This window comes from Procambarus clarkii, chromosome 64 (assembly GCF_040958095.1).
Source record: "Procambarus clarkii isolate CNS0578487 chromosome 64, FALCON_Pclarkii_2.0, whole genome shotgun sequence".
In the NCBI taxonomy this organism is placed as follows: domain Eukaryota; kingdom Metazoa; phylum Arthropoda; class Malacostraca; order Decapoda; family Cambaridae; genus Procambarus; species Procambarus clarkii.
The window spans coordinates 17,377,093-17,391,689 of NC_091213.1; the positions used below are offsets into that span (position 1 = coordinate 17,377,093).

General features: G+C 45.2%; 2 protein-coding genes across 2 annotated transcripts in view; both read right to left on the minus strand.

The window, feature by feature from the left end:
* LOC123769025 (xanthine dehydrogenase/oxidase) overlaps positions 1 to 6,063 on the minus strand; it is a 170,241-nt gene extending 164,178 nt beyond the window's left edge. Inside the window, exon 1 of the mRNA XM_069309232.1 lies at positions 5,994 to 6,063. The gene's annotated coding sequence lies outside the window, so the exon portion shown is untranslated. The remainder of the gene's footprint in view (positions 1 to 5,993) is intronic.
* Positions 3,408 to 4,469, minus strand: LOC123769083 (uncharacterized). The gene has a single exon (XM_045760039.1). It carries the CDS (start codon positions 4,467 to 4,469, stop codon positions 3,408 to 3,410), a length of 1,062 nt encoding a protein of 353 aa, XP_045615995.1.
* Positions 6,064 to 14,597: the final 8,534 nt, after the last annotated feature.

A 14,597-nucleotide genomic window follows, 5' to 3' on the forward strand; every position in this document is an offset into this window, starting at 1 on the left:
ATACAAGGCTTTCTAGATTTTTGAATATTCAAAGAAAATTTTTCATGCTACCATTGGTGTAATGAGCATAAGCCAGAAATGTTTGTAATTTAGGCAAAGGTATTTCAGCCTTCTGAATAACTGTTTAATAGGCACCTTAAAGTGCACATGAAAGCAATAAAAACAGTTCCAGTTAAAAAGAAAATCAGTATCTAACCTTCGGGGAATGTCGAAAGGCCTTCGGGTGTGGATATGACAATTAGTGATTCCCAACCTAATAATGAAGAGGTATCACCTGCAGGGGACAGGGAGGCAGAGCAAAGGTCAACAGAGGGGAATGTGTATACAGCTAACCCTATGAACTCAGAACTTAGTAATTCAGAAGAAGGTTCCCCAGAAGATTCGGGCCTGGAGCTCTAGCAGAGAAAATCACGGAGAGTCATACGATCCTCTGATAGACTTGATCTGTAGTGGGTAGAGCTTATTTAAAAATTAAGGAATGTAAGGATTGAAGGTGTTTTGTAACATTAAGTATAATGAATCTAGGTTAGGTTCAATATATTAGGAGTTGCTGCTCTTTTGTTCAATAAGTCCCGTGAATAATGGATACATGGAATCTATTCCGATGATTTTAGTTTTATGGAATAAAGCCATACTAAAGTAACATGTGTTTTCCTTCCTGGTAAGAACATTACAATCTGTTAACTCCAGCCACAACTGTACACCTGCTTACTCCAGCCACAACTGTACACCTGCTTACTCCAGCCACAACTGTACACCTGCTTACTCCAGCCACAACTGTACACCTGCTTACTCCAGCCACAACTGTACACCTGCTTACTCCAGCCACAACTGTACACCTGCTTACTCCAGCCACAACTGTACACCTGCACACTTCAGCCACAACTGTACACCTGCTTACTCCAGCCACAACTGTACACCTGCTCACTCCAGCCACAACTGTACACCTGCTCACTCCAGCCACAACTGTACACCTGCTTACTCCAGCCACAACTGTACACCTGCACACTTCAGCCACAACTGTACACCTGCACACTCCAGCCACAACTGTACACCTGCTTACTCCAGTCACAACTGTACACCTGCTCACTCCAGCGACAACTGTACACCTGCTTACTCCAGCCACAACTGTACACCTGCTTACTCCAGCCACAACTGTACACCTGCACACTTCAGCCACAACTGTACACCTGCTTACTCCAGCCACAACTGTACACCTGCTCACTCCAGCCACAACTGTACACCTGCTTACTCCAGCCACAACTGTACACCTGCACACTCCAGCCACAACTGTACACCTGCTTACTCCAGTCACAACTGTACACCTGCTCACTCCAGCGACAACTGTACACCTGCTTACTCCAGCCACAACTGTACACCTGCACACTCCAGCCACAACTGTACACCTGCACACTCCAGCCACAACTGTACACCTGCACACTCCAGCCACAACTGTACACCTGCACACTCCAGCCACAACTGTACACCTGCACACTCCAGCCACAACTGTACACCTGCAGTGTACAGTTGTACCTTTTAAGGCAGTGTCTGATGTGCACCCAGACGCAGGTTCGAATCCTCGTCACTGCCCTTGTGGATTTGTACACCTGCTCACTCCAGCCACAACTGTACATCAACTCACTCCAGCCACAACTGTACACCTGCTTACTCCAGCCACAACTGTACACCTGCTCACTCCAGCGACAACTGTACACCTGCTTACTCCAGCCACAACTGTACACCTGTTCACTCCAGCGACAACTGTACACCTGCTTACTCCAGCCACAACTGTACACCTGCACACTCCAGCCACAACTGTACACCTGCACACTCCAGCCACAACTGTACATCTGCTTACTCCAGCCACAACTGTACACCTGCTCACTCCAGCGACAACTGTACACCTGCTTACTCCAGCCACAACTGTACACCTGCACACTCCAGCCACAACTGTACACCTGCACACTCCAGCCACAACTGTACACCTGCACACTCCAGCCACAACTGTACACCTGCACACTCCAGCCACAACTGTACACCTGCACACTCCAGCCACAACTGTACACCTGCACACTCCAGCCACAACTGTACACCTGCTTACTCCAGCCACAACTGTACACCTGCACACTCCAGCCACAACTGTACACCTGCACACTCCAGCCACAACTGTACACCTGCACACTCCAGCCACAACTGTACACCTGCACACTCCAGCCACAACTGTACACCTGCTCACTCCAGCCACAACTGTACACCTGCAGTGTACAGTTGTACCTTTTAAGGCAGTGTCTGATGTGCACCCAGACGCAGGTTCGAATCCTCGTCACTGCCCTTGTGGATTTGTACACCTGCTCACTCCAGCCACAACTGTACATCAACTCACTCCAGCCACAACTGTACACCTGCTCACTCCAGCCACAACTGTACACCTACTCACTCCAACAACAACTGTACACCTGCTCACTCCAGCCGCAACTGTACACCTGTTAACAAGTGTACAGTTGCGGCTGGAGTTAACTCCAGCCAAAGCTGTACACCTGCTCACTCCAGCTACAACTGTAAACGTGTTCACTCCAGCCTCAGCTTAACACCTTGTTCATTCCAGCTACAACTGTACACCTGTTTACTCCAGCATCAACTGTACATATGTTCACTCCATCAACAACTGTATACCTGTTCACTGCCGGTACAGGTTATACACCTGTTCACTAAAGCAACAACTGTACACCTGTTCACTAAAGCAACAACTGTACACCTGTTCACTGCATCAATAACTGTATACCATATACCTTTCACTGCCGGTACAGGCTGTACACCTGTTCACTAAAGTAACAACTGCACACCTGTTCAATCCAGCCACAGTTGCACACATGTTCACTGTAGCCACAATTGTACACCTGTTCACTCCATCCTCGCTGTACACCGGTTCACTCCTGTACACTTGTTCTCTCCAGCCACTACTGTACACCTGTTCACGTCATCATCAACTGTACACCGATTCACTCCAGGTACAACTATATAAATATTCTCTCCACTCTCAGCTGCACACATGTTCTCTCTAGCCCCAGATGTATACCTGTTCACTCCAGCCATAATGTTCTTTTGTTCACGCCCGTCACAAGTGTACACCTGTTCAATCCAGCCTCAGCTGTATACCTGTTCACTATAACTACAATATTACACCTGTTCACCCAGCCACAATTGTATCGACTTTCATAAATCACTGAAGAATGAGGCTTTCGAGTCAAAAGACAAAATATACAGCATAACATTGCTGCAATTCTGTTTTATGTTATTGTCGTGACTTTTTCCTGTGTAAATAATTAGCTTAAAATTTGCGTACATTGATTCGATTATAAATGAAAATGAAGTGGAATAGCGCACTAATCAATGAAAATTTTCATCCACTATTTTGAAACAAAGAGGAAATGTTTACTGTATATTTCGATGGGACGAGTGACGCTGCCTAATACTGTCACTATGGCGGTGAGCTCACTCATGGGACGAGTGACGCTGCCTAATACTGTCACTATGGCGGTGAGCTCACTCATGGGACGAGTGACGCTGTCTAATACTGTCACTATGGCGGTGAGTTCACTCATGGGACGAGTGACGCTGCCTAATACTGTCACTATGGCGGTGAGCTCACTCATGGGACGAGTGACGCTGCCTAATACTGTCACTATGGCGGTGAGCTCACTCATGGGACAAGTGACGCTGCCTAATACTGTCACTATGGCGGTGAGTTCACTCATGGGACGAGTGACGCTGCCTAATACTGTCACTATGGCGGTGAGCTCACTCATGGGACGAGTGACGCTGCCTAATACTGTCACTATGGCGGTGAGTTCACTCATGGGACGAGTGACGCTGCCTAATACTGTCACTATGGCGGTGAGTTCACTCATGGGACGAGTGACGCTGCCTAATACTGTCACTATGGCGGTGAGCTCACTCATGGGATGAGTGACGCTGCCTAATACTGTCACTATGGCGGTGAGCTCACTCATGGGACAAGTGACGCTGCCTAATACTGTCACTATGGCGGTGAGTTCACTCATGAGACGAGTGACGCTGCCTAATACTGTCACTATGGCGGTGAGCTCACTCATGGGACGAGTGACGCTGCCTAATACTGTCACTATGGCGGTGAGTTCACTCATGGGACGAGTGACGCTGCCTAATACTGTCAGTATGGCGGTGAGCTCACTCATGGGACGAGTGACGCTGCCTAATACTGTCACTATGGCGGTGAGTTCACTCATGGGACGAGTGACGCTGCCTAATACTGTCACTATGGCGGTGAGTTCACTCATGGGACGAGTGACGCTGCCTAATACTGTCACTATGGCGGTGAGCTCACTCATGGGACGAGTGACGCTGCCTAATACTGTCACTATGGCGGTGAGTTCACTCATGGGACGAGTGACGCTGCCTAATACTGTCAGTATGGCGGTGAGCTCACTCATGGGACGAGTGACGCTGCCTAATATAGTCAAGTGGGATAGACCTGGGTCCTTACCCTCTAATGATTGTATGTTTCCATATTCTTGCTATTTTTTGGATGTTTGTGTGAGCTTTGGCTGTATGTAGTTTTTATTGTGTAAAGCTTGTTACTTGGGCCTTGAGTTGGATGTCCGCCCTTGCTTGTCGTGCTGCTGGGTGGTGTCCAACTTTGCGATGAGAATTGCAATATGTCCCCCCCCCCCCTCAACAGTCCGGTCTTGCCCCTTTTCTATATAAGGCCTATATATTTCTTTTCTATATATATCTATACAAAATATATCTCCCTTTCTATTTACGCTGCAGTACTGAAACTTGGCACAATTGCAGCCCTTTTCATATACAACTAGTCAAAAATATTGGTTGACATTGAACAACTTTTCCGAAACTGAAGTAATGCCCCCTTGAGGGGGATGTTGCTGCCGGTGGTGTGTGCGCCCCCTTTCCTCTGACTGTGGTCAGTTGTATTGTCTTGATTCCCTTGGGGAATTGTATGCTCTCTGTAGGATTTCCCTTATAAGGACTTATTATGTTGGGTTGTTTCCTGTATTTATTATTCATTTTGGTGGGTAATAACGGCCTCCGTTTGTTGAGGTCCATTGTGGATGTTATTAAGTCTTATGTTTAATGCATGCACTGTTATGTGGTTTTAGAGCTCTGATTTTGCGGTACATTATCTGTGTTCCACTTGTGTGGTGGGTGTAATTATGGGCGCGATTTTGCGCCTTGCCGTGGGTACGGGTGTATTGTATTATCGTTGTGTGTGTGTATGTATATAAATATATTTGTTATGTATTGGTATGGTGCATGTTTGAATCTTAGATTGGAGCACTGTATCTCCCTGTGTCGGGTGGTGGTCGTGTACGGCAATGTTCTAAAGTAACTTACTTTTATTGTATATATATGTAGTTTTTTATAATAAAGAAAAAAACACTGACATTATGGCGGTGAGTTCACTCATGGGACGAGTGACGCAACCTGTCCTCTTAAAAAGAACGTCGCTTTTGGCCGTTTGCCCGTATGGCCGAATTTGGACGTAATTTGAAAATGAAAAAAAAATGAAAATAAATTTGGGATTTTTTTTCAACAGTAAGTTAAGGGTCCTCTGATAGGTTAGGTGGGCAGGAAATTCTCAAAGTTTCAAAACGGTATGAAAAACGTTAATTTAAAGTGTCCTCTCATAATCTCTGCGCGTACGCCGGACGACTCAAGTAGAAAACAGAACAGAACGTCACTTTTGTGAGTTGATTTCATTTCAAATTACATCCAAATTTGGCCATAGCGCGCATACGAGCGAAAATTGACGTTATTTTTAAGAGGACGGGTTGCTGTCACTATGGCGGTGAGTTCACTCATGGGGACGAGTGACGCTGCCTAATACTGTCACTCTGATGGTGAGGTCACTCATGGTATGAGTGACAGAACAAACGCCCACCTCGTGGCAAAATAAAAACAAGTATAGAGTGTGTAGTAGAGAACGGAAGCCTCACCTTGTAGGTCGATGTGTACACTCAGCACTGTCCTGTCACGCGCTGAGGGAAAGCAAGTCCCTCCAGGTATATATATCTCTGTACACCCCGGCCCAATCTCCTACTCATTCGTCCCCACCTAGCCCCTCTCCTAGCCCCGACACAAACTTCCCCCTACTTATCACAACCCCCCTATCCCCACCAAGAATACAACCCCCACCCCCCACACACACTCAATCCCATTGCTCACTTTAGAGACGAACAAAACAAGAGAGTAATCAGTGAGTCAGAGTGTGCAGCTGGTGCACGTATGGTGATAGTGGCGGTGACTCACTACAGTTGAGGCAGTGGGGGGGGGGGTGCAGGTAGGTCATGGTGACGACCCTGACAACGTTGGTAGTCATGGTCAGCAGGACCACTGACAACTATTACTACCACCACCCCATGTCACAGTCAACAAGTACCACCACCACCACCACCCTCACTACTACAACACGACAACCACAACAGTCAACAAGTACCACCACCACCACTTCCCTCACTACCACCACGCCACACCCACAACAGTCAACAAGTACCACCACCACCACTTCCCTCACTACCACCACGCCACACCCACAACAGTCAACAAGTACCACCACCACCACCCTCACTACCACCACACCACACCCACAACAGTCAACAAGTACCACCACCACCACCACCCTCACTACCACCACGCCACACCCACAACAGTCAACAAGTACCACCACCACCACCCTCACTACCACCACACCACACCCACAACAGTCAACAAGTACCACCACCACCACCACCCTCACTACCACCACACCACACCCACAACAGTCAACAAGTACCACCACCACCACCACCACCACCCTCACTACCACCACACCACACCCACAACAGTCAACAAGTACCACCACCACCCTCACTACCACCACACCACACCCACAACAGTCAACAAGTACCACCACCACCTCCCTCACTACCACCACACCACACCCACAACAGTCAACAAGTACCACCACCACCTCCCTCACTACCACCACACCACACCCACAACAATACAAAGAGAACAATACTCCAAGCTCAGCTCCAGATAATCATACCAAGATAAGGTGGAAATGTATCAATGGAAGAGACTGCCACTGTATAAGCATCATTTGTTGAAATACTTAGAAAGTGTCCTGAAGTAATGTCGACAGTGAGGGAGGTAGCCATATAAAGCAGCTACCACACAGGTAGTAGCGAGGTGCACTAGTCAGCTGCTGGAGAAGAAAAGATCAGTGATAGTAGTGGGAATAGACGAACAGGAAGACTTCAGTATGACTGAATGGATTAGCAAGGACAATGAGGTAGTGAGAAGGATTGCTACGGTCACTATGGACCAGTAACCGGGTTCTTGATGTGTGAACCTTGTTTGTAGTATCCGACCCCAAGTCGGTTGTACGCTTTCAAGATTTGGCTATATGCTGCAATGAATAAATAAGGATGAACAAAACACTATTCCCTTCACCAATGTATTTACCTTAACCATTAAATATCTTAAATATAATAGACTATTACTATACTTATTTACAGTAGTGTCGCTTTCACACAGAACACTAAAAGCGCACACATGCAGTGTTCGCCAACCCCAGTGTTTCCACTGCCCAGTACCTCGTCCACTCGTACTGGGAAACATTGGCGAGTTCACCTTTTACGTGGGCCAGCCCACTGACACAGTATCACGAGATGCCTATATCCCACTATCGCTCTCCAGCTACATGCTGGCAGAGGACTTCAGCCACATGCTGATCGGGGTCACAAAACTACCAATACAGGGGTAGTGAACCCCTGGCAGAAGCCTCTAGCAACCGGCTAGCAGCCCTTCACAACAGGCACCTCACTCTCGTTTGTTTCTCTCATAAGCCAGTATCGGGGTACGCCGATCTCTATGTAATCAGCAGCTAACTAACTGCTTCAGATCGGCGGCGGCTTACTTAATCGTCTTCCAGAACCATGTTGAGAGAACGTGGACTGCCCAAGGTATACTGTCTTCATCAGTACGACTTCCCCCACACATCACCTCTGTGGACATGAAACATCATCAGTTAACAGGACGGTACACTGAGGAAACCAGGAGGTAACACTTACTTACGGGTGAGTTGACATTATGCTCATAGCACAACCTAGGTGTCCCTGATCTTAATCCACCACCTCACCAGAGGTCATCCACAACAACCTCTCTGTCTAGCCAAGGCAGGAAACCAGAGTCATTTTCCGTTGTCACGCCACCACCAATAGATGGTGTTATCCACGTAGCGGCCAATATCAGGAGAGTTTGAGTGCAGACTCATAGATGGCGCTGGAATTGTCATGCCACACTCAGATGGTGGTGATGAGTCCATAACAGGGATCCTACAAGGATTAAGATGAAAAGACTAGACAAGGCATAGAGAAGGATTTCAGGCTAGGCTGGTACAACAAGGACAGAGATCACCTGATGAGGATAGTGTTCACAAGCGAAATCGCAAAGGAGGTAATTATAGCAAGGAAGAGCTATCTGTACTATATGAGTGGTTACAGGAAAGTATTCCTCCAGAGGGACATGATGAGGGAAAAGAGAGTAATGGCAGCAGAAGCGAGGAGGAAGCGCAGGGGGAGAGGAGAGAATCAGGACACCAATGCTCCCAACTCATAGTCCCAGAAGGGAGTGGGGAACTCCAAACCAGCACCCCATCAATCCCAGAGGAGAGGACAACACCCCCCATCTTCCTCCTCATGGAAACCCTCCCTTAACCTGAACATTCCCTGTCCCCCTTCAAATGCTTATTCAACCTTTCCTCCCCCCCCCCCTCACCCAATACCCTCTCTGCCCCCCCCCCTTCCTCACCCCATACCCTCCCTGTACCCCATTCCCCCTCACCCTTTACCCTTCCCATTCCCTTTCTTCTCTTACCCCATACCCTCCTTGCCCCCATCCTCTATCACCCAATCCCCTCCCAGCCCCCTCCTCCTTCTTTACCCCATAGCCTCCTTGACCCCCCCCCATTCCCTTGACCCCCCGAATCCTCTGAGACCCTGTTAACCAACTCACAAATTTCCTCTCCAACCACAGATCTCCCTGCACTATCCAACCATGACCTCCCTCCCCCTCCACCACATTCCCACAACTGCTCCCCCATCCCATGCCCTAATTGACCCCCCAACACTAGACCCCTTTTGGCCACACCACTCCAAGCCCTCCCAGTCCCCCTGTACCAGATCCTCTCAACCATCCCTCCCCCCCCTTCTTCATACTCCAGATCCCCCAGGTCCTCCGTTCTAGTCCTCCCCCCCCCCTCCTTACGGACACCAGTTGTCCGCCAACTCCAGTGAAATCAACAGAACCTGAGGATGTACAGAAAAGAGTCAGCTTCAAGGTAATGTACTTGAACATAAATGGGATAGCAAGCAATGCAAGTGAACTTCGGGAAATGACACACAAAGTGAACCCAGATATACTGGACTCATGGAAACAAGACTACCAGAAATCGTAATGAATGTGGTGTTTCTCCAGGACTACACCGTAATAAGGAAAGAGAGGGAAGGAAGGGAAGGAGGTGGAGTACCCATACTGATGAGAAAGGAATGGAGTTTCAAGGAGATGGTAATTCCGGGCTGTGAGGGATTCAGAGACTTCATAACAAACACCACGACAATGGGAGGACCAAGAGTAGTAGTTGCAGTGGTATATATATATATATATATATATATATATATATATATATATATATATATATATATATATATATAATATATATATATATATATGTATATATATATATTATATATATATATATATATATATATATATATATATATATATATATATATATATATATATATATATATATATATATATATATATATATAACCCTCCACCAAATGACAGAAGACCATGCCAAGAGTATGACAGAAACAACGTGGCAGTTAACACTATAATTGAGAGAGCAGTCGCTGCTGCCTGCAGAAATCAATCCCATCTGCTCATCATTGGGGGACTTCAATCACAGAAGGATAGACTGGGAAAACAAGGAACCGCATAGTGGCGAGGAAACGTGGAGAGGTAAACTGTTGGAAGTGGCAACAAGAAACTTTTTAAGTCTGCATGTCAGGGGACACACAAGAATGAGGGGCAATGATCAACCTGCGAAGACTCGACCTAGTATTCACTCTGAACGACTAAATCATAAGGAAAATCGGCTTCGAAGGACCTGTGGGAATGAGTGATCACAGTGTACTGATGATTCAGTACCTAGTCAAAGTAGAGTTAAAGTACTCAAGGACGGGCCCAGAAAACAAAAGGCCGGTGTTCCAGAAGGAAAACTGAAGAGATAAGAAAATTTCTTACAGATATAGCTTGTGAAACAGAGCTCAGAGGAAAGACTACCTAAGACATGATGGACTACATTACGCAGAAGTGTAAAGGGGCAGCAGACAAGTTCGTTCCAGTCCAAAAGGAAAAAAATTAAATGCAGACAAAAAACCCATGGTTTAATCAGAGATGTAAGCTAGCAAAGCAACTAAGTGCAAGGGTGTGGAGAAACCATAAAAATAACAGAACACTAGAGATGTGGGAAAATCCCAGCAGTTTTTATTCGTTTTCATTTTATGAAATATTAATTATTTATATTATTTCATTTTTTAAGTGACTTGAATATTATATTATTTTTCTTCTGAGTTAGTTCTTAGTTAGTGGACTGTATATTCTAATTCAGCTGCTAGAACTTATCACACACAGTTGGGGGGAGGGACAATTTGTAGTTTAAACCACTTTGAGGTGGATCCTTCATAAACCACGGGAGCCGGTCGGCCGAGCGGACAGCACGCGGGACTTGTGATCCTGTGGTTCTTGGTTCGATCCCAGGCGCCGGCGAGAAACAATGGGCAGAGTTTCTTTCACCCTATGCTCCTGTTAGCTAGCAGTAAATTAGGTACCTGGGTGTTAGTCAGCTGTCACGGGCTGCTTCCTGAGGGTGGAGGCCTGGTCTAGGACCGGGCCGCGGGGACACTGAAAAAGCCCCGAAATCATCTCAAGATAACCTCAAGATATAACCACAAATTGTTTACCTAGTCTTTAATATATAATTATAAATCATACCACTTATGGTGGTCTAATCTACTGGTATACTTATAGTTAATTTAATTATGTATACTACTCTATCTACAGTATTAATATCTACAGTATTAAACACAAAAGGGCCTTATCTGATACTGTAGTTGTGGCCTGCTAAGGCTGTGTAATTGTAGCATCAGATCAGGGTGTGGCCCTGTGCCTCAGAGTGCCACGTAATGGCGGCTATCTGGAGGCCTGCAAGGCTTAATGTACAGCAAGGTAACAAATTTTTATAATTATGTTGGGAGCCAGTTGTAATCCAAGGTAACTTCACATCACTCATTCCTGCCGAATGTTTAGAATTAATATTGGTTCCCTAAACATATAGGTACAGGTATGACATGGAATATGTGTGTGTGTGTAGTAGAGCTGAGTAAACGTACTTGACTGGGATTTTCTCATGCTAATAACCGGCTACTTAATCTATATTATACAGCGCACCTATAATACTAGAGTCTAAAGCAGTCGGATACTTAGCTTTTCTCTTTGCTAATGAGATGTTCGGTTGGGCGGATCGTAGAGGATCCTGTGTTGAAGCTCGGAGGAAGAACTTTTATGTGTTGTAAAATTTATCAGGGAGTGCTTCTTGACTGTGTTTACAAGGTCCGTGTTGTGATGCTCAGCCTCCCTCCTTGTTCCAATGTTTTGGGTCTACTTCTGAGTTTAATTTAACAGTAACAAGGGAGTCAAACTGTACTTTTTGTGTAGTTACTTATATTCAGTCCTAGTGAACACTTTTTTATTAAGTTTAAATACTAGACTGAGGTTTAAAATGAGATGAGATATATAAATATACGTCTTGTTAGATGACGTCACAGAATAGCCCACTCTCTTTTTATTTATGGGGGTAATTTATGTTACTTTGTGTGTCGGATTTCCGACATGAGATCTGAGGAAGATATCAGGTCTCCACGAATGAATACGTCAGGATGAGAAGAGAGTCAGAGCGACAATATGAAAATGACAGAGCGAGCAAGGCAAAGACTCAAGCTAAATTTTTACACGCCACATCAGGAGAAAAACAATAGTGAAGGAACAGGTAATGAAACCGAGGATAGTGGCAGACAAATTCACTACAAGTGACAAGGAAGTGTGAAAGGAACTCATTAAGAAATTCCAGGAGGTCTTCTCAGTAGGACAACAAGAAGACTCAGAGATGAGGGGAAATATCTAACCAGACACCACAAGAGGAGTTTGTGATTACCAGTGGGGAGGTGAGAAAGCATCTGCTAGATTTGGATGTGACAAAGACTATAGACCCAGATGGAATCTCATCATAGATACTAAAGGAAGGAGCAGAAGCTCTGTGCTTGCCGCTATCCAAACAAATGTTCCGTAAAGGTGTCAGGACGTGTTAAATCGCCACGCCAAGGAAATATTACAAACGTGTAATATCAAAGTTCATATATAAATATATATATATATATATATATATATATATATATATATATATATATATATATATATATATATATATATATATATATATATATATATATATATATATATATATATATATATATATATATATATTAAAATATTGCAGGAGGAAAAAGGACAACAATCGTGAGGGTTGTTTGGGACCAGTACGGCTCGTCTGGTAGCAGCAATTCTGATGGCCAATCAGAATCGCCGGACGAGGCAATGAACACATGGAAAAACTGGAGCATAGTCAGTACTCCACTCTCTCTAGCGACGCTGACTATAAGTCCAGGCTGTCAGTCGACGACGTATTTGATTTCAACATTAATCCACTCAGTAATAGCGTGATGTTTCGACGCTCTAGGAGTTTAAGAATATCTCTTGATGACGATGTGTGCAGAGTATAGAAACGGCGTAGAGGGAGACGACAGAGGGAGTTACGCGAACTTTTTGAAATTACGAATACTGGAAATAGTCAGATGAAATGTTCTGTTTGAGATGTAGACCGCCATTGTGAGTATTATTCTGTCACTTACCTTGTATATATCTCTGTACATACAGTGTACATAAGTGATTGTGAATAATATGGATGATATACAGTCGCTGTGGCACATAATTTTCCAAGAGATTTAATTCGTGGCCATAGTCAGGGCCCAGCCTCGTGAAGTGTGTCGCACCTGACGATGGTCCAGGCTAGGAAGAAAAACAGTTGATCGATCCATAATGAAATGAAACCTCAGTAGGAAAACTTGGATTTAATACTAACATAACAAATGGTGTAAATGTGTTGGGTCAACTCCTGAAAAAGAAGTTCGATCGCAACCCAAATCACTGGTAACAGGTGAACTGCCAAAAATTTGGAAACCGGCTAATGTAGTCCCAATATACAAGACGGGTGATAGACAGGAGGCACTGAACTAAATGCCCCTAACTTGCATACCATGCAAGATGATGGACAATATCGTGCGAAAATAACTAGTGGAACATCTGGAGCGAAAGAACTTTGTAACACAGCATCAACATGGGTTCAGGGATGGCATGTCCTGCCTCACAAAATTAATTGAATTATATGACTAGGCAACAAAAATCAGGTAGGATAGAGAGAGCTGGGCAGACTGCATATTTTTTATTGCCAGAAAGCCTTTGACACAATACCATATCAGAGATTAGTGCTAAAGCTGACGATGCAGGCGGGGGTGAACGGGACGGTACTCCACTGGATGAGGGAGTACCTAAGCAACATAAGGCAGCGAGTCACTGTGAGTTGGAGGTCTCAGAGTGGCGAGGTGTCACCATTGGAGTCCTACAGGAATCAGTCCTTGGAACTATACTGTTTCTGATATATGTTAATGATCTCCCAGAGGGAATAGAATCGTTCCTTTCAGTGTTTGCTGACGATACCAAAATTATGAGCAGGATTAAGACCGAAGGAGATAGTATAAGGCTACAAGATGACCTAGACAAACTGATGGAATGTTCTAACAAATTGCTACTAAAGTTCAACCCAAATAAATTTAAGGTGATGCAACTAGTCGGAGAAAATAGGAGGCCAGACACTGGATACAAGACTGGGAGAGGAAGTCCTTCACGAAATGGACAGGGAGAAAGATCTAGGAGTTAATATGACGCCAAACCTGTCTCCTGAAGCCCACGTCAAAAGAATAACATCTGCGGCGTATGCGTGGCTGGCTAACACCAGAACTGCCTTCATAAACCTGTGTAAGGAATCCTTCAGAACCTTGTATACCACTGTTACGGCCCTCTCGGGATGCAACGGGGTCCTTACTCTGATGTTGTTAGAGGAAGATATATGTATCCGTTCCCGAGCCAGTAGTGGCTATCAAGGGATGAGATCCGTGACGCAAGTAACTTAAAGGGAGTAGGGAAAGAAAGCTAAGAACTTAATATTATAATTTTCACCATCACCTATTAAATATGTAAAATAAAAGAGTGCACAAGGGGGAGGGGTATTAACACTATACAAGGGGATTAATCCATAATCCTGGTCTTCTGCTGAAGACGCTGGTGCCACACCACTTGGTGCCGAGTTCTTGGTGCTT